General features: G+C 29.6%; 1 protein-coding gene across 1 annotated transcript in view; it reads right to left on the bottom strand.

Annotated features, from left to right (window-relative positions):
- The window catches only part of LOC131845128 (uncharacterized), a 57,597-nt gene that overhangs the window by 26,987 nt on the left and 4,814 nt on the right, over window positions 1–25,796 (bottom strand). Inside the window, exon 3 of the mRNA XM_059194166.1 lies at window positions 3,633–3,923. Coding sequence (XP_059050149.1) covers window positions 3,633–3,923 — 291 coding nt within the window. The remainder of the gene's footprint in view (window positions 1–3,632; window positions 3,924–25,796) is intronic.

Genomic DNA, 25,796 nt, shown 5'->3' with positions numbered 1-25,796 from the left:
ATTAAAAAAATATTAATTATAATATTAGAAACATACTGAAAGTGTTTCGTCGAAATGCTATAAATAGTGTTCAAATAGTAAATGTCTCCATCACTATGGAGGTTTACTTTTAGAGACATAATTAGCTAAGCTAATGTGAAGAAATTTCATAGCCCAAGTTTAGTTTTAGATATAAAAAGGTAATCATAGAAAAAGTTGTAGGTGAACAAATTACTATTAGTAAACTACTTTATGCCAGCCTATAATTATAATTTCTAATTTCAAGATTCAAGTTAAGGGGCAATGATTATTACGTAAAACAGAGAAAACAAACACTGTTTTGATTCCTTATTCTGCATTTCCTTACAGTATTCCTTCATTAATATAGACCATCTGTGTTTGACGGCACAAGATATATGGGCGTGTCCGCTGAGACACCGTAGATATAAATCGAGCGAATTACATTAGGCATCGGTGAGCATTTTCAATAAAAGCTGGAGTAAAGAGCGCCATTACTCATTGAGGTGGTCCCGTGACCCGGGTCAGATGGGCCTGGTATGAGGCAACGAGATTCGTTTTACCTTCTTCCCTAGAATCTGAGGGGAATGTTATACCGATCGTTTCTTACAATTTAGAAAAGTGCTAAGTCTTTATATAGTTCTTTTAAATTTTATAGAAAACGAAACTATGAAAACTACTTCATTTACCTACCTATACATATAGGTACACTACAGTAATTTTAGTGTCAATTCAAATTAAATTAATTATAATGGTATTTATATTATTATCTATGTAGGTTATTGATTATATACCTGTAATTTAATAACGAGTAGGAGAGCCGAAGAGGAGATATAAAACCTTATTTTAGACTGTAAGTTTAAATAAGGTTTTAAAAGTTCAAATTTAACTTTACAATTGTAATCCTAAAAATACGAATATAATTTGATATTCGTTTTAAGCAAATCAAATCGAACGAGTGGCTATTATTTCCAAATTGAGATTTACTCAATTTAATCGAGTATCGAAAACTTTGGGATCATAAGAGTTCGAGAATAACGGTTGGGTCAGAGCGCGGCACAAAAAGGTTTCAGCTGCGGATATTGAACTTGCAGTCTTAGTGTTCTAAGACGGCCTCATAAAAACAAAAGAATATTCGGATCTCATCTCCATATACATATAAATCGGAATGTTCTAGCTTTCGACAAACTGATTTACTAGAGTATACCTGAAACTAGTCAGTTAGGATATTGAAATTTTGAATATAGCTTGGTCTTATTATTAGAAAAAGTATTCCTTGTTCCTATATTTATTTAAAAGAGCAACACACAAGTTTCTTGCTTATTCTTCTTGTGATGAATTTGCATTCCGAATAAGCGGTAGAATAAAAAAACTTGACTATTCAAAAGTGCTTATATTAAGTTTATTTGAATAAAGATTATTTCTATTTCTAATTCTTGAAAATAAACGACCAATTAATTAAAAAGAAAATTTATCAATCAAGTCGTTTTCAGTTGTTTGGCATTTGCATATTTTCCCTCTTTAACAAGTAATAAAGTAAACTTAAAAAATGTGATGCTAAAAATAAAATTAAGCCACTTAATCTTACCTAAGCTCCTACTCCTAAGTTAATCTGACAAATTTTGGGACGATGCCAAGTAGACAACAAATGCTATAAATGTAAACGTTTGTTAACAGAATAGGTATTCTCTATATATCAGGCAAATCAAAGGAAATTCATATTAATATTATTAATGTAAAACTGTACCCGTTTATCTGTTATCTTCAATATTAAACAGCAGTTCATTAAAAAAAAAGAAACAGACGTTCAACAAAACAAATCTTGATTGAAATTTGATATGAATTAGTCAATTAATTAGTAATTAGTGCATCATGTTGATGTACTCTGATTATATTTTACTCTAAAAGTAGGAGATGAAATAGCAAGAAACAGAAAAGATATGAATGATTAAACTATGCATAAAAACCTTTACAAGGACATGACTTATACTAATGGAAATATAAAAAAAATACATGATATCACCTTTAAACAGAATAGATATTTATGTGGGCAGAGGGCATCTCGTCTTAGCCAAACTTATACTTACGTAACAAAGAAAATATTTGTCCTTTTCAACTAAACGTACTTTTATTCGTATAAAATAAAATACAATAAGATTCCCCAATGGGTCATGCCTCTAGGTCAGACGAGATCAAGTATCTATTTTAGGTAATATTTTTTACTACGTATATGTACATATCTTTGTAATTAAATATATTGAATACCTACATAAATTATATAATCGATGAGGTACATGATTCCCGAATCATGTACCTCATCGATTTTATAATTTAGAATTTACGTGACAGTGTGTATAGATTTTATCTTATTTATTAATGTTTTTTTATGTTGCGGACTCTTTGACAGAGGCTACTTGCTGGGCGTTTATAAAATAACATCTATGTCAGATGGAAAAATGACTACGAACTGAGACGACAAATACGAGGGACTTATGTGATTTTAGAATATTTAAAATAAATGTACTTATTTTTATTAGCATTTACCTTTAATTTAAATATCGACAACAGAGCAAACGGTCTAGATGATACAGACATAATAACATTATTTATGAATACGAAAGTATTCGAGTATGTCCGTCGAATTGATTATTTCCTTATGGTGACAAAAGAATTGGACAGATCTCAATGAAATTTTATGTGAAAATAGGTAGAACAACAAGTACAAATAGACAGACTATTTTCTATAACTATATAACTATTATATTATTATGACTTTTAATTTAATGAGAATACCATATTTTATCATAATTTACTTTCATTAAATGAAAAAAATATCGTTATTTTTATTTAACTACCGAAGCGAAGTCATAATTATGCAGAATAAATTCTAAAATATTTGTATGAACGCTAGTACAAGTCCCTGCTATAATAAAAATACCCTACCTGACCTTTCAGCTATTGCCACGACATGTGAATTTATATAAGAAAAAGATTATGAAAGTGTAAAAGATTTAACCCTCGCTCCTAGTAGGAAAGCACTTAAGTCTTCCGTGTTCATGCTACTTTCAGTTATACTATCTATATATTAAAGTATAGATGCCCATTCAAGTTTTATGTTTCAGTAACTCTTTATTGTGTCTAAAAATATCGTAATATCCATCCATAAAGAATACAATCGTTTCACAAGACAGCAGTATATATTAAAAGTAGAGAAATTATATTGTCGCTACGCTGGTTAAAAGACATATATTATAAGTAATAATAGGACGTGTCGGTGGTACAATGTTATGTAGCACACCGCCTTACTTCCGAGACTTAATTAAATATATCTTTTGTACATGTATTGTGTTAAATCGTTATTATTAACATAACATTAATAAAAAAAGTTGCAAACGTTTACTGAAAAAAGTTTATACATATTTATTTATACGAAGATTTTTCGCTTAAAATTTCAAATGTATTCGAACACCTTAAAATCTCTTTGACTGACTGAAGAGAAGATTGTACAAAGTCCTTAGGACCTTAATGTATAAAGTCCAACTTGTATAAAGAAAAGGATCAAATTAGTTACGTACAGGCACCCCAAAAACAAATTCAGTAGGTATAATTAGGAAATAAACTAATATTATACTCACGTGTACAATGCCTCGGTTCATCAGAAGAATCGCCGCAATCATTGGAGCCATCGCAAAATCTATTTATCGGTACACATTTTTTATTGGAGCACAGGTATTCAGATATCCGACACCTAGTGTCGTTACCATGAAGTACCGGCAGCAGTTCCGGTTCCAAGATCTCTTTTGGCCTATCTCTTTGGTAAACTTCATTTGATTCTTTATTGGTTGGAGTATCGGTGACTACGTTGCCATTCAATTTTGTTATGGTGAGAATTAAAATGCCAATTTCTATAATGACGCTGGATAAGCCTGTAACAAGAGAGAATATTTGTTCATTATCATTACTGTTTCATTTCTCGTAATCGTAAATACTGGGACAAGTCCAGTTTGATCACTACGACCGTTTTATTTAGCTACATTAAATTATCTTGTATTTTGTTATTCACACGCAATCTGAAATTTGTAAGGTTTTTCATTAGGTAGAAAAGAACCATAGTTTACTTTCGTGCTTCTTAGAGGAATCTCTATTATAAATATGGCAGAGAAATTACACCATTATAGTAAGCTTTTTCCACCATTTTTTTCGTGTAGACCTCTGGAACTGTAATATTTTCTGTTGTATTCGGATAATATTTAAGCAATTGAAGTCCAGTCCTGCTACTAATTTAACTATATCATATTTCAATAAAGGATACTGATTCTTAGAGATATTTGGTTGAAACTTATAAAAAACTCTAATAAATACCAAATATTCAGATAAATTAAATATAAATCAGTCAGAAATTCATTCAGAAGTGTTATTCTATGTATGCTTATCAACTCGATTGGTTACTAATAAAGCGTGATGTGTTCAAACAGTGCACGGATACGATGTTATATTAGAAAATGAAATAACATTCGTATTTATTATAACAGTAATGAAAGCAATAGCAAATATCCCGGTCGAGAGACGTAGTTGATTAGCAGTGGAGCAAACATCGTACTCGATCGTGTTTGAGTTTAATCTTGTTTTGTTTAGCAACAGTAATTGTTTGATGTAGTTTTACATTATTAGTTTTTAAATTTCCATGAAAATTGTTTTGAGTTATATTTTGCAATATAAACATTTCACAGTTTGTTTTATATTTATAACTGTAATAATAATCCAAATCCATCCAGTCCCAAGTTAACCAGAGCTTGTATTAAGGGAATTGGACAACTGACACTATAACTATACTTAAATACATTTTGTTTGCTAATACATACACAATATATGTAGAAAAGACAATGCGAGGAATTGAACCCGCAACCATCGAAAAGTAAGGCAGTGTTGTAAACCACTAGTTCACCGATGCCAATACGTAGGCCAACACAAGGCCAATAGAATATCTATTAACGTGTTGACCATACGTCAATAGATATACCTACTATTAGCCCATATAATATTCCTAGATGTTCCCCCAACTCGTTTGCTTGTTTTTAAATTAGAGATATCCTATGTCCCTTCTTGTGACACCCTATATCCCTTCTTGTCTGTCAAACCATTTAGTTTTAAAAAGTTAGATAGATACATAGACAAACATTTATAATATTAATATAAAAGTATGAATATGGAGATTTATGTCATAGAATGAATTTACCAATGAGCTTAGGAACTCGAAATTTTTATTACATAGACATCCACTAAGGAAGGAAATTTCTACGGAAACCAATAAAAAACGAGTTCCGGCAGATAAAATTACAGTAAAGGTTTAGAAATTTATATAACAAAATGAACCAAAACATCCCAACAGGTGCCAATTTCGAATCCTGCCACAATATGAAAATAAAACAATAATTGGCAAACGGGAATAAATTTCAATAGACAAACTGTCGTCGCTAAAACTTGTGTAGAAAACTTTTTATTCCCCCGGGCTTTTAACTGAATAGAGTGGGGGAAGCTGTCATCAATCTTGCTTGCTCGTCTCAATGACATCTTTTCATGCTTTCCATCTTCTTGTATTGAACTAAGTTGAATAGGGTAGTAATAAATTTTTAACGAGTGTTCTAAAGCCCTTGTATGTGTAAAGGTATACATCAAATATCAGTTCATTGATTTTTTGTAGGTACGAATACATATATATATATCAGAAAACATATTTAATTAATTTTAGTACAAGTATTTCTATCTTCAAACGAAACTTTACTATCCATACTAGGTGTTTGATTAAAAGATATATCTGGTGCTGGCAGCATATCTACTATTCTTTTTATAAAATGCTAATATTATTTTGATACCCTTTTTATATGACACTTTTGAAGAAATATGTATATACACCTAAAATTATTCTTATTTTTTTTACAATATGTGTAAAAAAAGATTCATATATCTTTATGTCAACTTTAAGTCTCTTAAACAGTCAGATATATATATTTTTACATTTATAATATATATTAGCATGAATACATGAAATATATATATTTTTACATTTATAATATATATTAGCATGAATACATGAAATATGAATATATGAATGTATACAAATATACTAAAACGTAACACATTAAGTTAACTTATGTTCAATAATACAAATAGTTTACAAGTACCGAGTGTGTAGCCTGTTAATAATACTCGGCAGGTTCAATAATTTCTACACCATCTATTATAAACGAACATATCGCCCTAAATTCAGGGTAACCCCTACCATTGAGCTGACATGTCTCTATTCACGTATACTACATATAAGGTATGTCAAATAAGGCGCTGTTTATGGACCCTTGTCAAGAATAATCATGATCTACAGGATGATAAGTCATTCAGTGCGATCACAGCCGCCTGACGGGAATCTATTCACGTGAAGACAGCGCCTTATCAAGTAATAACAGGGCTTTATGTATGTTATACTCATAGCGTGCAAGAAATCTATTCTTATATGTATACACAAACTAAAATATTCTACATGAGCTTCTAAAAGTAAAGAAAAAGATAGCTTTTATAAAAAAAACACATATATACTACAATTTTAGTTAAAACGTATGTGAGGCAATCACGGGAATTATATAAATTGTAAAAAAATCTTTGATATATGGTAAATATCAGTAAAAAGTTGAAAAACAAACTGTAGAATTTAGAAGCATAATGGCTAATTAAAGGTATAAGTAATTCTGTTATTAAAATTATAACGTGAATAAATATAACATTAAAAAATAAATCTATATTTTGTACAATTTTTCCCACATTTTATTTTAATGATATATTTATATATAAGTGGTCTTTGTCATTTTCATTTCACAAAATAAGTTATTTTAAGTATTTGTATATGAATGATATAAAATAACTGAAAATTATTGTTTTAAAATGCGCATGTGTTCAGTCTTCACATATAAATGAGCCTAATACCTATTATAAATGAGGTCTCAACAACTCAATCCGAAGTTCAAAATCAATATATACACTTCATTCATATACATTCTTTTTTCTGTAACATGCTGTAGTTTCTTGGTCCTTAAACAATTGAGTTCCGGAAAATGGGTATAAAATTAACTGGAATTACCACTAAGGATTATTAAAGTAAATTGAAGTAATTTCATTTTGCTCCATTCTAAACAATATAGAGAAAATATTGCAAGGAACATAAACCGAGAATCATAACTACAACATATTACCGGATCACGTAGCGGCGGAACGGCAATGACCTAAATGTGTGTAACCTTGGAAGCACTTTCTGCCAGAAAGACTTTTATATAACGGAGTAAACTGTGGAAACACCCCTTATATAGCTTTTAGGAGATCACGTAGAAATACACTACTTACTATTATTGAATTTAAGAATCACCTAAGACTTCCAAAGCAAGCTGTTTTGATGCTGAAATAGGTAAGACTGGGGTACCCACGCAGACTTTTTACAAAGTCTACTTCGATTGCGTGAATAAAAATATTCATTTCTAAATGAAACTATATACATTATTATTTACTACCGAAATTAGAAGGCATATAGATGTAGGACTTAACAATCAGAATCCAGTAGGTAAGTAGTAAGATGCTATATAGAACTATTTATGTTTGCTAAATAAACATCTTATAATAGCTTTGTTTGTTCATTAAATTCATATTATTTTGCAGTCTATATACTACATATAAATATCTGAACTTGTGACAAGCACGTGACGATTTGAAAATTCAAAAGCCTGAGCAAACAATAGCGGGTATACATTGCAAAAACAAAGTAAATACAAGCGGTAGCAGATTTTTTTGCTCTAATACATGCTAACGTACCCTCACGTAGGGTGACACTATAAGCAATAAATATATATTTATATCTACATGTATATTATATATTATAATATAGACTAATATCTGTAACGAATTCGGAAAAAACCTGCACAAAACTAACGTGATCAAAATCGTGAGATGGGTTTTTTAATTAATGTTAATCACAAATAAAACTCTTCAGTATTACAATATTATAAAGTTTTTAATGCATATAAAATGTAATGTTAATTTAATGCAATTACTCTAGTGTAAATAACTTATATTCTGTTCATTATTCATGACGTACATACAATTGAATTACATATATAAAAAAGCACTACATCATAACCAAGCGTATTAAATCATTAAAGAATATTCAGAAGATATTATAGCGTGTACATCAACTTCTCTCGTTTAAATTGCCATGCCTGAATTCCTTCCATTCCTGATATTCATATAACACTAGCCCTTGTAATGCAATAAATAAATATTGTTATTTCAAAATGGCTGTTATATAAAATATTAATGACCCATGAGACAGAAACGTGATTTCAGTCGACATTGCGTGTAACAATTTTAGTACAATTTCTTATCCAATAGAATCAGGATACTGATCGGAATATTAATTGATTTATATGTAGTAGACGGAGCAAATATATTTAGTCTTATTATTAATCCAAATTTAATTTAAAGCCAATCTAGGAGAACCTGTACTGTCTAATTTATTATGTGCCTAAGAATATTAATTATGTAGCTGTTAATAAGAAGGTAGCTAAAATTTCTAAAGCAAAGTTTAATTTTATAAAACAATTAACTATTTTATGAAGTAACTTAGACGGATTTTGTTAAAACCAAGCCTCTGGGGATTTAAACTTGTATTTTATCAAATTACGGTATTGATGGTGGGAATTTTTGAAGCCCTTGACTTATCTATATGGAGGAAATTATCTTGCTAGAGACGTCTATAAAAGGGTATATGCGAGATATACATAAGCTTGAACACTAATTACAATATAAAAATTGAATTAAATTATTAACCAAAGAAAATAAACAATATATTTTGAATATCATCATATAAAATATGTTAATTAATATTAATTGTGATAACAACAATAATTATTGTTTAAACTTTTTTGTTTGTTTAGAATCTATGCAAGAGTTACGACTTTTCAAACAAAGACCGATGATTAATGAAATGATTGTATTACCCAGAGAACGAACCGGTAGGCAAGAACAGAAGGTAAGACAATGTAAGTAACAAACCATTTATCAACCTAAAATGAATGCTTAGTATACCTACTTAGTGCACTTACAATGCTTAGACCTAACATTTTAAAAAAAAAAGCACTGTAATGTAACTGATACTCGAGTAATTAAGAGACCGTGAAAATTATTTAAACCACTACAGTATACTCCAGCAAAGTGAAATTTCACACGGTGGTAGTATATTAACGCCCATTAAGTAAATTGGATGCTAATTTAAGTACTGCACCAACCAGAACTACGTACATGAATGGCAGTTGAAAGCTGCAGATCGCTGATACGATTACGAGCTTTTAATTTCATTACAGTGCAGCATCTGTCCATGTGTGCTTAAAACCGTACTCATAGGGTTTTATTAACACGTTACTCATTTTCAAATAATTTGTATGTTTATATTTTTTAAATTTGTTTGTATTTGTGACGATTATGCCAACAGATTACTCAAATTACATAATTTCATGATTCATAACTAATTTGTATAAACTGATTTATGTTAATTGAAAAATATATAAATAATACCGATATCAATTTTATGATGTAGACAAAATGTAATTAAGTTCCGTAATTACGTCATAAAATTTATAAGAATACTCAATTTTATATCCCATTTATTCAATAAGTTTAGTCTAACCCCTATAAAAATTATCGATAGAATACCAGTTCAAAAAAAAAAGAAATAATATAGCATATCGGAAGCTTCCAATAATAACTTAAGTTATTGTTCTTAACTGAAGTTAAACTAAATTATGCTGGACGCTTGTAAAAAAAATCCTAATATTACATGAACCCAATATAGTTTACGCAAAAAGTGAAATAAATTCCTATGTTGCCAACTACTAAGAAATAAAATTAATTAATTGTACACATAACTAGATATAACGAGAGAGATATTTATTATAATAATATTATTTAAGAGCTCCCGAGGTTTCGACTCTACGTAGTTACAAACACCCTGGTCATGGGTCGACTAAAGATAGCGGGGGATGTAAATAGTTATTACAAGCAGTCATATCTGTCTATCCACTTTCTTAGTACTTTCATACGTAAATCTGATGATTTACGGTTTAGTGGTGATCCACTATTACTGAAAAACATTTGATCACCACGACAAAACGCACTTACTGTATCACTTCGATTTTTCAGGCATATCTAGCTTTACATTTATTTTTAAGTATATCTAACACTGAATTCCATACGGCAGAAAATTTAAAACCAACTTCCGTATTGAAATTTACAAGTTTCATGTACATTTTTCCTTATTTTAAGAACTTTGTATAATTTTAATTTATATATTTTAACTTTGGATAATAACTGTAATGATTTTGTTATGGAATTCCATCTAATAATTGGGAACCGAATATCACTCGGTGGAATTGTAATAAATATCCTATTTATACATGTAACGTGTACAAATGTAATCTACCGTTACTAACAATAAAATAACTAACTATAAAATTAATTAAATAGAAATAATGAAATTCTACGTCATTTCTACTATAAAAAAATGTGACATTTTACAAAAAAGTTAGCGAAAGAATAATAAAGACGAGACGCCTAATCGTCATGTACAGATGGGACCGTCGTCAAGTTGTCAGAAATTTTGATGAAATCCTCTTCTAACATTTCTTGTTCAAACTTAAGTTATTGGTGACATCAGATCGGTCTATACAAGTTCCTTATTGGAAACTTGTCAAGTAGGTGAGACGAGTACGGAAATGTCGGGCCTACAAGACATCTGTCGCATGGTGCTCGGCCGAATGGCAATTTTACTAAATATTGTGGTCCATAAACATAATTGATTGTTTAGTTGATTCATATCATACGTCGCATGGATGTGTTAGTACAAATAAACGAACGAGTTCAATATTGAACCTTAAATTAAGACAATATTGTAAACAAGTAGATTTTGTTGAACAAAAACATCCACCATTACGCGAAACACCTGTTTGAAAAATTTCCTACTCTTTTGAAATGGAATAATGCAATTAGGACGGAAATGAGTTATTTAAAAACATATACTTACACATGAAATCTTTTAAGAGATATAAAACTATGTTTATTTTCAAAAGTAGATTCTCCTTTCATTATTTTAATTATACCGAAACATACCGAATATCTTTAGATTACTACATTCAATAGAGAAGATATAAAACCACGGCTTACACCGTTTTATTATACATTACAATAGCAACCGCAACCGTAGTGCGTTTATCACGGTGCCATAAATAAAGTTACGTACTTTAGCAACTGGGTTAACCCTACAACTTGTATTGTTGGATTTAAATGGGATTTTAATAAAACACGACCATACGTAAACATTTCTCGGAATGTATAAAGTAGTTACGGTATTCATATATTTGTTATTGATATTTAAATACGATTGTAATATGTCATTTCAGGTCTTACTGGACTAAGTTAGTCACATGTTGTAGTAACACTTCAATAAACTAAAAATCAACTTATATTAAGGTCTCCAATATTAGAAGGTACCTACAGGACAACATAAAGTAAACCAGCAATATATCTCGGAGGGGTTTATTAAATTAATATCAGAATCGAGACGATCAATCGTAACCTAAAAACAGATTAATTCAATTGTTTTAAAGCTGTAAGTTATCAAATATATAAATAACGGGATGGATGCAGAAATAACAATAGATAGATTTTAAAGCAGATTTTCTACTCATGATGTAAAAGATACAAAGTTCTTCAATCATAATATAAAATATCTTGTTATAAAACTTTAAATGTAGTAAAGGTTTCACATTTCTTTTATGTACTAAATATGCGTCCATGGTTAAAATATGCAGAGGTTCTTAATGTTGGCAAAGCCGTTACTTCACATCAAGTGTATAATTTCCATGTCCACCCACTAAGTCAACCGAGTTCTAGCATTTTTGATGAGGCATTATTAATCTACTGTTAAGACTTTAGCTACTAGTAATGTAAGTGTTAACAATTATGTTTTTGTAAGCACTAAATTAATACAGCAACTAAAATATTGACATTACTGGTTAACTTCATTGCTGACGTGAACTCTTTACGCTACCGATTAGCCTAGCAATAGAAAATAATATAAAAGAAATAAAGAAATATGGCTCTAAAAGTAACAACTTTTGTACTTTACCATTTATATAAGTACTCGCAATGCTTCAGTTCCAATATTACAATATTTGTTGTTTTACACACAGCTTCTACATTTAGATATTGTCTCATAAAATGTGTGTACTTTACGAGATTTCCCAACGGAATTGATTTTATTGCTTTGGAAAACAATAATGTCGAGTTTGATCGACATTTTCGATAACAGTTTTATAGTTTGATAGATTTTGTTTCGAGAACATAATAATATTAGTGTGCACCTTGTAGTCTATAGAGCGATTTTAAAAGTCGTGTCTATTTGTTCTTTTTGTCTGTAAATATTTATATGAGTATTCATAGTTCTGTTTTGAAGTAATTTTTGTATGTCTTTTGCATGCACGCTTGTATAAAAGATCGTGATTTTCCCATAGATTATAAAATATGTTACATCATATCTTATTAGGATATAAAAATATTTCAAATATGTATATTAGTTCAGACTTTGTAATTAATAGAATAATGCATTCATCAATCACAGTCGTCAACCATTGAAGTTGTTCATATGTATTTTGTTATAACAAAGCATGTATAAAGAGCTCCTATGTTATTTTATAAACTTTAGTATGTTGTGTAACTATATTTTGATGTCTCTCCAACATAATATTATTTCAGTTGTATGTTTTAAAAAAAGTAGTAATCAATATTTCTAATTCATTAAAATCGCCAGCAATGTCATCATCGTATGAACGCAATTTATTTTAGAAGTTCAATATACATTTTAAAACAAGGCCAACCACGGTAGCCCACATAATAGCATGAAATTTGAATAATGTAGCCAACTACGCTGCAAGGACGGAATAGCAAAACGCAAGCAAAATTACGGTACAGAAATAGACTGTCATTGTGATTCATAGCTATGCATTTAATATCTTGAAATATGGTGTATATTAAAAAGGATTATAAAATATTTTTTAGAATGATTATTGATGATATTATTGACATTTCTCTATAAAAACAAAGTTAACATTGATGATATTATTGACATGTTCTGATGATGATGACAACATTTAAAAATAAAGTCACAAATGCGTCCATTTAAAATTATGTATAAATATATTAGATTTTTTCTAAAATAATAGTATCCGTTATTCCTTATGACATTCCTTAGCTATCGTCGAATAAAAAGTCCGTCACAATAAGTGCAGCAATTTCAAAGATTAGAAAAAACTAACAGGACAGATAGACAATTTTAAATTTTCGTATATATATATTTCATAAATGCATGTGAAAAACATGCATTTATGAAATGCTGTTAATTTTAAATTATAAACAGACAATTTAATTTTATTTATTTGTATAGATTCTATGCTTGACTTGAAATGCCTTATTCAGCGTATATATCTAAACGCTACATATATATATATATAATAATAACAAAAATTAAATGTAAAAATAATATAATTAAAGATAATCCTTCTTCTTCTTTCGTTTCAATGGCAACTAAATGTATCGTTTGAGTTGCAGCATGCGAACTAAATGCTATAATTATTTCTGTCATTATATAATGCCATCTAATATTTTATAAATAAATTAATTAAACTAAAATTATTTATCTATCTCCATGAAGAGTATTTTTCTGTTTTCTTTACCCTGTATAACAACACATTCTATGAATATTTAATTCAAATTTCTCTAGTAGTTTTTATGTTGTGTTATAAATCTTAATACACAAACAGATATTTTTTCCTCGTTTTTTTTATTAACTGATAATATCAATTGACTTTATTAATATTATTTTAAAAAATCATAATTATCAAGATTAATTAATCTTATGAATGAGTATAATACGTTTATTATATAATACGTTTATTCAGCATTCATATTTTAAGTAAAAGAAATAAAAAAAATATAAAGCAACAGCAATGGACAACAACGACTACATAATTTAGAACAACAAAATTATTCCATTCACTACATATTATTTCCTTTGGGAAAAACGTATAAGTTACTAATTACAGGGAATTACTTATAACATATTGTAAGATCATTATACCGTCGATGACATAAAGTGTTAACTCTGCACATTATAATCCTACATGTCCAGTAAAGCGTGGTGACCTCATAAATTCAGTTCAGTTCACACCGTAATTCAGAGTCCGGGTGACCGTAATTTACTGAATCTTAGCGATTACTTCTCAAACTTGGGAAGTAGAAATAGTCATTATAAAATTTCATAACCATGCTTACAACTGAAAAAGTTGTTAGAAAAGTATGTATAAATCGAATTAGAGAATTAAATTACGTATAAATAAAATGATATCGTAAAACATATAATTTAAAATAAAATCAAATATTACTTATTTAATACATATAATATTAAGCTCGCAAATTATACAACATAATAAGTACAATAAAGAATAAAAATACATTACTAATTACAACATAAAATTCAATATTAACACAAAAAACTAAAATAGCAGTAGCGGTAAGTACACTAAATAAAGTCATATAAAACTCTATACGTAATATGTACTATGTATATAATATCATGAGTAAATATAATGTTTTTATAGACAATACAGATCACAAAGAATAATATATGTTGAAATATGAAATACTTAACCAGAAATTATTAAAGACTCATACTCACAGGCTAACTGAAGGCCGCAACAGGCGGCTTAGTTAGCCTGTGCAGCAAGACCCCTATTATTCACCTACTTCTCAAATTCAGGGATCAGACCTTAATGGCAACGATCAGGGTACACCTAGAATCTACACATTAAAGATCCCTTATAAGTTCAAATATTTACCGCTGAGCCCAGAAGAGATGTTAGGGATTTTGAGATAATGTTTACCTTGGGTATAAATATATTTAATGGTGCTACTATGCTAATAAATATAAAAGATCATACTGTTTAATATAATTACTTTGAATATATCTTTACTCTGACTTTTCTTTTATTATTATAAGTTTTGAAATTTTTTTTTATGTTAATAGAACGGCAAATTAGTTTTCGGTCCGCCAGATGATGGTAAGTGGCCACCGTCACCTACATAACACAAACATATATACAAAACTGTAATTGATCTCTAATTTTTTACAGGACAGTTGTTTTAATATTTTCGTAGATAGAGATATAAAAGATACGAACAACGCCTTCCTGACTTAGGTATATTTTAAGTAAATATGTTCATATGTAAACAGCACAAGTATTTATATACCCAAAATAATTCCTTAAACTTAATAAATATAAAAGAATTGAAATTCTCGTCTTATGTTTAATTTTATAAGACAATTTATTTATTTTAACACACACAATAAAATAAAAGAAAATAGATCTCAACTTAAAAAGTTCCTGTAAAATAATGTTTAATTAACAAATCATAAAACATCCCTAATGCCTTAACGATCATAAATAATTGTGTAATAAAATCCTGATTATATATCTTAGTCGAAACCAAACAAATATTTGATTTACATCATTAAAATTAATTTTGAGATTAATTAAATGGCGCCACAACAAAGACGAATTCTGCAGGGACGAGATTAAAATAAACCGTGAAAAGGTAGATAAGCTTATTTCCCGTAATTTTCTACATGAATAGCTATATTGGTAGATATACATTTATTGGTTGCTACGTACTAACACTATATAAATATAAATTATTTGGTTAATCAAATAAAAATAAAAGCAATAAGTAGAGCCTACTAATTTATGAAGTTTTACTTAATGCACATTTAGTATTTATTACTATATTCTGAATATTTATTAATGATGTAACCTAGTGAGATTGAATATATTTTTTTTATAAACTAGTATAATATAATATATAATTATGGTTATAATTCCATAAATTACTTGTTTTGTATAATTATCCATCAGAATACTAAAGAGATTACTGTATATATTGGAAATTTGGAAGGCCGAAATTTTTATTTATATTCTTTACTTTGTGTGATTTATATTAATTATATAAATAAATAAAAAAAATCTAATTAAATAATCAAAATAAATGTAACGAATATAAGTACATTTATTATATTAAATTCAATCGTGAAATAATTTATCACATAAAAAAGACTAGAACACTTTTTTGGTGAATATCTTTATCGTAAAAATGAATATATAGATACTTTTGCTAAACGTTGTAATCTACATTTGTGAAATGAAATGGTGGAAGTGTGATAACATTTTAACATACATACACAACTAACTACGTAAAGAGAGGTCTTGAGCCTTCAAAGTCCTCCGCATCCCGCGAATAACTTGAAATATTTTCTCTGTGGCAATCTTGAAGATGGTTTATTTAGATTAGCGTCTCGTCAACTCCCTGTCTGTATTCATAGCGTTACTCCAACGCTTCACAGCAAATGTGAAAGCTGCCCGTCTGTTCGAGTTAATATAAAGGGAAGTTTTGTAATGTTTACTTCGCTTTATCGATAATGCATCTATAAACTAAATATGTACATACAAAGGTTTATTACGATTTTTAAAAGACTTAAAATAAAAATCAAATTAGTTCTGTTTTAATCAACGATTTATTTCAATAACAAAAGAGAGCATTTAATGTTTTTTCAGAACATATTTATTAGTTAGAATCAAAATTTAGCTTATTAGATTAACTTTATTGAATTTTACGTCATTAGTTTTGTAATTTACAATAGTTAGTAAATCCTCTGACTATGAAAGTATCTTTATAATTAAATTATTACTAATATATAGTTTTAATTGTTCACATTTCAGTTCTTATGTATGTACATAATACTTATATACCAAATTAGAATATTTCCAGTTTACACCGTGATCTCAAACTGCCAAATATGCGTAACTTCTGAGTTGTGAAGTCATCATAACGTCTTTGTAATGTGAGGAACTCAAGTGGATAAATTTCTATTACCCACATGAGTTACGAGTATGTTTGCCAAAGCGTGTGTTAGCAGCAAAATCCTTATAAATTGACATTTCTGGTAGTTTCCATCCTCATAGCATACTCAGTTTTTATCAGTTAGTTACTGTGTGATTCTGTTCTGTTACTTATCTTTATGAGTGTTATATATAGAAGGATAATATATGGTCTATATCTTTCTGGAATGATGTAGCATAAAAATAGTGAAAGAATAGGTCAAGTTGGTGTACTGGTTCCAAAGTTTACGTTTCTCAAAATTCACTATGTCCAATTTATTAACAGCTTGTGTTATAAAAAGTAAACACGACTTTAAAAGCAAAATTCAAAAAGTATTCGATCTACTAAAATACACCTTATTTAAATTTCAGCGTATCAAAATCTGTATTAATTCTCCTTAATTCTATCGCCTTATTCACCGTCTAAACTGCGGGGGTTGAAATTAATTAAGACTTAACAGTTTTTCTAAATTAAACTCATGAAAATTTATGCTCCAACTTGAAACAGGGCAAGCGAAAACAAATTTTCATTGAGCGTACAAGGGAGCATGCAAGATATTACATAACAATTACTGTAAGCAAAAAGAAATATATATGTATATATATAATAGTTCTAAAATCAGTATTAATTCATCGCTACAATTAAATATATCTTACGTACAGGTTCCAAACTCAATCGTGTATTTATGTTTCCAGTGATCCAATTTTAAATTTTAATGTAACTAAGTATATATTAGTTAGAGTTTTTGCAATAAATAATTCCAAATACGAAAACCTGGATACATTCGATTCACTTAGAACTTTCCACCAATATCAATGAATAATATGGCTAGAGAGAAAGTATGTTATATATAATACTGTTCGATAATCTGTAGTAGTTTACGATAGATTAAACATGAGGGTGAAAAAATAAATACTTTAGTAGGCATACTTTATTGCTATACTGGTATTGGTATTAACGACTAACTGCTATTAATAAAATATCACAAACAAATGTAATCTATATTTACTATCATTATAAAAGAGAAAGGCTGTACATTTATCTATTTGTAACCTTTTCGTGACTTAAACAAATTTGACATAATTACATCATAAGATGTTATATAAAATATACTCTTATTACTGCAGACAAGTATCTAGTAATATATTTTGATGGGGTAGTCAGAGACACTATCTATTTATCGACGTTATGGTGTGTGCAATACTTAGCATCGTCACATTTCACGGGATTTGAACCAACGTGACAGGGGCGAGCCTACAACAACATCTCGGCTAAATTTTTGTTTTCTTTCAGCGGTGTGTCCTTCAATGTAGAGTCAGTTAGAAATATAATTTAACTAAGCTGTTTTTTGTCGGCTAGTTTTGATCTCACAATCTTTTAGGTGTACGTCGGGGCACTCAGGGTAGTATACACCACGATGCAAAATTTTCTATTTTATTATTATAAATAATGTCCTGACATTGCAGGTATAATAATATTTACGTATAATATTATTGTTCTTAGTATATTATAGAGCGAGGTAATAAACGTACTGTCATCTTTATTTGAAAATCACTGGTTTCTTATCTATTCCAGGCGCATTTTGTTATTTACATAAAGAAATCCATCTTAGGAATATCCATATAATCTATATGAACGACGCGCCTTGTGATATTAATGGGGGAAACTCGACATTCTACCGAATTTGCCAGTTATATAGATTACAATACTTATATATTTTTTGGTGTTTCAATTTCGTATGCTCACTGGATTCAGTTTCGGTCTATTCTTTTATAATGATAATAGGCGGACAATCCCTACTTCCTCCTTACTAATGTCATAAATGCAAGAGTAAATCTGTCTGTCTGTCTATCTTGCTTTCACATCAAAACTACTGAACCGTTTTAAATGAAATTTGGTCCACAGTTAGTCTAGATCCTGAAAAAGAAGATAGGCTAACGTTTTAATGCGAGCAAAGGATTGTAAAGGGTCGAAAGGAGAGAAGAAAGGTTGTATGGAAGCATCGTCATTTTTAAAGCCAGGCTGTTGATTTAATATAAATAAATATGATATTTCCAAAAAAAATATCCTTAATCAATAAATCCATAATTTTTTGACAATTGCTTTTACAATCGATAACTAAAACTCAAAAAAGTCTAAAAACTTAAGAAAAAATAAATGATTAGATGTTATATAAACGAAAACAATGTACCGTTATAAAGATATTTAATACTTAAGGTCTATTTTTAACTACTTACTAGAGTATCTTTAAGAAAGCTATATCTATGATAGCCTGTTACTTGCGATCTTGTGAGCTGAATAAAAATAACTCTTTTTACATTTGCTATTACACCCTTTTCACGCATATTAGCGCGGGTAGCTTGTTGAAAATAATTCTCCAGTGATCCGTTATACAGACGGGTAAAAATACTTAACCCTCTATACTCTGCTGAATTGGAAAATAGATTAGTTTTAATTAATACAATAATTCCTATTAAACTATAATAACTAACTAGCCTAAGTATTGTCAGCAGAATTCTTCCTATCATTATGTCTACAAGCGATAGTTATTTATATTTTAGATTTATTATTTACTATTACATTAAGTGAACAATCGTTTTCCAATCCATATCATAAAAAAAGAACATTATAAAACACTAAAAAGGATCTTTACGATCTAGATGGATTCTTACCATTTATATAACTTTATTGAAAAATAAGAATATTTAACGTATCCAAAAAGGGGGAAAGGGATTATTAGTAATATGGACTAATAACCCCATTGCTAGCAATGTATCATGTCGGGCTGATCTCTAGGTAGTCTGGATAGAGACCATCGTGATAAATTCATGGTAAATTCTGTGTTTCATGGTAAACCACGATGTGCTAACTGAGGTCAGATCGACCTCATGCTAACCTTACCATCCTCCACTGGTGCGCCGCCAATGTAAACCATTAGCGCAGACGGGTACACCATTCCATTATCATCCATAATAACATCTCCTATAGTATTTTAAACGAATGAAATGCAAATATAACTATAAAAAAGGGAACTATACAAATTGTAACTGAAACTGGAAATTGGTAGTTATAGAATCGTTATTCTATAAATTTTAATGTATTTAAATAAGTAACAGAGTAACATAATTCAAGCACAGTTGTATACACAACTTGTTGTGGAACGGGAGTTTTAATGTTTATGAGTTGTGACGGCAGCTAAACATGAAACAGAATGTATGCTTAATTGTTACCTTTTTCTGTATAGAAGGAATAAAAATCTGCAATAAAAAACATACTATATATTTATAAAAGTAAGGTTTATATTTCATTCTCATGTACCAAACTCATTCTTCTCATGTGCAAAACATTCATGATCATTTAAATAGTCGTTATGAGACCTACACCATACTGTACTCTACGAGAGATCACGAAAAATAACAGTAAAAGACCTAAATTGTTTCGCAATCAATCTGAACGCAACACATGGGATAGACATTTTCAAAGAGAAAACTGTATTTATTTTATTTTATTTTACTGTTGTGTTCACTCGAAACGTTCATAATGTTGTAGTAAAATAAACAGATTGGAAAATTTCCAGCACGTCATTAACGATATTTGGGCGACTGTGAAATAAAATTTTGTGACATTTCCCAACAGTAATGAACTTGAAGCCAAATTTTTATGTCTACGGTCCGATGGAACATTTATGGAATGTCAGAACGTAAAATATTTTTCAAATACTTACAAAACAAGTTTGGAACATTTTAAAATAATAATTTTCATATAATGGACCTTTACTCACATTTAAAATGTAAAGGATATTAATATTTTCTGATGATGTAGGAAGCTACATATTTTTGACGTATCATTTATCCGATAGGAGTTCATCGCTATACGTATGATTCATTTATTATTTATTACAAATGCTTTTCCTCGTAAGATAAAGTCATGTGTATAATTTTTAAACGTATTTTTTCCTATATCAATAAAACTACCATTTTTAAAATTTATAATAATTATTTTTAATAATAGATAAGTAAATTCTTATTCTTCTTCTTTCTTCTATTGTATAAGAAACATTCTATTTCCTGAATTCCCAAGACTAGCAATGTTCTATTTACAAGGATCCGTCCAATCTAAGCAAAGATACGTATCATAATATATGAAAAACACTACGAATGTTGCGTTTACACACGAGGGATAAATGTGTCTCCGAATTTCCCCGGTGACAGTTGTTGATGGCGGCTCGTCGTTTGTTTGTCACTGAAAAATTCTTAGCCTCAATGTAATAAATATATAACTTACTTTCAAACCTTTGATGTATGGCAACATCAATCAAATAATGTCAATTATTGTTTCTATTGTAGTTATAATGAGCTATTTATACTTTTAGCCTCCTATATTTTCAAAGAACATTACATAGAGATCCGAATTAAATTACAAAAGATCAAGTATTTTTAACTCAGACAAGACGGTATAATAAGATAAAATTGTGAAGTTTGTTTATGTCTATGTCTTTTCATGTATGGATTATGGATTATCCTTAATATGTATAATTTTTCGCATATTTTTATATTATAACACTAAAGCAAGAAATCACTCATACATCTTAGTCTTCTGGCAGAACTCATTCATTTTTGAGTAAGTTTTGCGGGAAACAGATGATGGTGTTACTATGGATCATCATCATTGTGATTGTTTTGCCTTCATCTCATCATTTGGAGTAGGCATGATACGTCATCGATTTCACTATAATATTATATTTATATTACATGTAAATGATTATAGGCCATCTCAAGAGTAGGTAATGTAAATTATGCTTATTCTATATGCGAGAAAAATCTTTCGCACACAATGGCATTGATTGATGACTTTTAATTCCTCCCTTTCTCGTAAAAAAGCCGGGTAAGAAAATAGGAGCCTTTATATTCCAACTTTATTCCAATTAATGCTAACCACAGACTCTGGGGATAACTTAGAGTGAACCCGAAAGGTCTTCCCTTTCTTTATTAGTGATTCGCCGCGTCATTGTTTTCGAAAATCAAATCCATTTGTACTTTTTTTGTCAAATAATTTGTGAGAAAGAATTCTGTGACTTAAAATCTTGAAGGTGAGGCTGATTTTTCGAAATCCTCAACTACTTGCTTGAAATTCATTCGTAAAGTTTTATATTCGAATTGTGAAAGTGTTTCAAAAAACACCTTTATATACTGTATCTAATCTAAAGGACTATATGCTGTATACTATAAGTGGTAGTAATTGGTCATCTTCGAGACTTGATAATGTTATTCCAGACCTCATTTCATTGGAACGTCATTATGAAGTCAGGGGCTATTAAGATAAGATAACAACAAATAGTTTTTAAACATAGCTAAATTAATCCACAACCAAATAAATAAATTTAAGTGATTATTTTTGCCATTGACAGTTACACCATACTGTTCCATACTGTTAAATACCTATGAATTTAGTTCGAGTTTACTTCTTGCAATTGCACCGATAGAAGTACTAGTGCTTTATTTACTGAAAGTTTTTTAAGTCCTGGATATGAATATGAGTGGTAAATTTATTGTCTTAATTATAATAGAAGATGATCATTCCAAAAAAATATAAAGAAATTTCGCATTTTGTGTGTCAGAATAGTATACAGGAAACATAAAGTATTATTACAAAATTTACTAACTCCGGTGTTATACCATATACATGAATGTCACACGTACCCGACATGTACGAAACGTGACAAATGTGACATATGTACTGTTTTTATTTTCTCATATCTTTCGTTTGATATGTAGCTCTGACTTCGGATTACAGTTTGTTGGATTTTATATCGTAATATAAAATATGAACGACTAGATGTTTCTAGAAGAATAATAAACTATAGTATATAACTCGCCTAAAAATATGAATGAATGACGCAATAAATAAACGGATGGTTGCAAAAAATATTTACAAAATTAGTAAGTACCTACTGATTTGAAGATGGAATCCTATAACTTACTTTTACTGAGCGCAACCAATTGTTCTGAATATGTAATATATATCTGAATTGAGAACGTTTATTCTTTTTTATATAGCATACTTTATCAACCACACCACTCATATGGTACAAGACAAGAAAATGCTCTGGAATAGTTTTTTGTAACTTTAGATAATAGTTTGTTTATATTACATATATGTGTTTAAAATATCTCTACTTTTACAGACATGCCCCAAAGGTCTTCTGTATTTTTAAATTTAGATGTTTGAATATTTTTATGATATGAACGGTGAGGATATTTGAATCTTTAAAATTTAAATCTCTTGAACCCATACCATAAATAGAACGTATGGCTCTCTTTTGTAAATAAATATAGTATTTATATCCACTTTTCAGAATAAATATGCATGATTTTTAAGCCACATATAATGATGAGTGCATTGGTATTATCCTCACAGAGAACGTGAAATTTTATAAATAAATAAACAATTATGACAGTATCCTAAATTGCAAAAGTTTTAATTCCAAAAAGTCTGTATACACACGAGTATTTCTTTAGTTTCATTATCTCCTTTAATTTGTATTTAGGGATGTAATAGATATACCTTTACAAACACAAAGCGATCTTATTGCTACTTCACTAATTAGATTTCAAGTAATCTCATCTACGGAGTTCAATTTAAAGGGTCTTATCCACTCTCTTTCAGGGATTTTTGTTTTGTATGTGAATTGGCAAATAATGTGACGACACATTTGATGGATAGTGGTAAATATCACCTATAGACCCAAACAGCATCGTGAACATCGCAAAATATACAGTGACGTCTAAACGTCACGGTGAACCTTTATTACTTATTCTATCTGAGAATGGTAGTTTATAGTTAGTAATTTCACTACTCCATCATCCTTCAAAATAACACTAGACAACTATGCAATCATAACATTTGTTCTTGTAATATTGTTACATCCTGGATAGCCAATGAAACTAGTGGACTGTGTTAATAGGTATAATATAAAAACTGTTATGAACTACAGACAGATGTACATTAAATTTAGAATGGTGGGATTATTTGTAAGCCGGTAAGTGTTGGTGCCGGTCGGACAAGAAGTGCCGGTGTCCACCACCAGCCGCAGTTGCCGATGCGCAGCACCGCCCGCACAGCCCGCGGTGCGGTGCGTTGAGTGCGTAGACAAATAGCAACTATGTTTGTAATAAGTATACTATATACCTTCAAGACAGTTATCTGACAACCCCATCTAGATTGTCAGATGCATTTTCAAATTATGACTCAGAAGTCATGTTCTCTATTTGTGAAGTATATTACAATCAGGTGTGGCTGCAGCTATTTTACGGATCCGTGAGATAATCAAAATCCTTGTGATGAATATTTGTTTATTTTTAGTATTGCGCAGATTCGAACTTATGATCTTTGTGATACTTTTAAGTCACAGTAGTAATGGTAATCACACACAAAGCTCTCATATATAATGAATTTTGAGTCATAAATAGACACAATTAAAGCTAAGTTACAAAGATAGAAGTTAACCGTTATTGTGGTGTGATTTTCAAGATATCCCTACCTATAATGTACACTTGCTTTTAAGTTAGATACGACCTGGGCGGTCGGGCATGTGGGTATATAATAACATCCCTTTATCCTTTGTTGGGCTTGTCACGAACAGGTACATACGTGATTATTAGACTAACCTAAGTCGTGGCGAGCAATTTAGCTAAGTGAAGTTAATTTTAGCTACCACCACTTATTCACTTTGTGTCTAAGTACAAAGTTTGCGATCGTGATCGTCGATTAGATCAACCTGTGAAGATAGCAAATGATTGATAAATTTTATTTATACAAAACAAATTTAGTACTTATTAGAACTACTTTATTTTTCGTAATGATTTCTTGAACTATAAATATTCTATGATAAAGAGTTGTACACTGTATTTTACATACCACTGTATGTAAAATACAATTCTTTACCATAGCAACAGGCCTTTACTTGTATTCACATCGATGTATGTTATATTGCCTGTTAAGATTAAATAGTGTCTATCTCCATACTAAAGCTATAAATGTAAAGAGTTTGTTTCGTTGAAAGCGAACTACTGGTTCGAACTAAAAAGTTCTTTATAGCCCATTTATCTAAAAAGGCTTTATATAGGTTATATATCGTCATGTTACGACGAATATGATATACGGAGCATCAATGAAAAATGTTTGTGACGCAGGCGAAGATAAACTTGATGACGCAGGTCAAATATTAAATAATATAATATTAGGGAGTATATTGTACATATAAATATTTCACATTAATTATTTAATTATTAAAAGACCACACATATCGCCGTGTTTATAATCAATTGTGTTTAAAAAAAAGATAGTAATATGGAGATGTGGGTTGACTTTATTTTATACTAATTTTGACAGATAATGTGCGTCTTAGATCCCAAATGCTCCAACCAAGTCAACCAACTCCAACCGGATCGATTGATCCATTGATAGCAGGTAGATTTATCCAGTGTGTGTTAGTGTTTTAAGTTCTTAAGTAAACCTTCCTCGAAAACTTTGACAGTAGTGTCATCAACCACAACTTGTACTCGTGTGACATAGAGACTAACTTACGTCCCAATTTAGATATGCCATTATATATCAAATACTAGATAGGGGTATATTAAAAAATCTATTATTTGAACTACTTCATAGAAATTATGAATTAAAGTGTATAAATATAAAAATACCTAGACCTATATATCGTTTAG

Source organism: Achroia grisella, unplaced genomic scaffold (genome assembly GCF_030625045.1).
Source record: "Achroia grisella isolate CSIRO2021 unplaced genomic scaffold, CSIRO_AGI_Agris_v1 utg452, whole genome shotgun sequence".
Lineage (NCBI taxonomy): Eukaryota > Metazoa > Arthropoda > Insecta > Lepidoptera > Pyralidae > Achroia > Achroia grisella.
The sequence above is the reverse complement of the archived record's forward strand: the minus strand, read 5'-3'. Positions and strand labels throughout refer to the sequence as shown.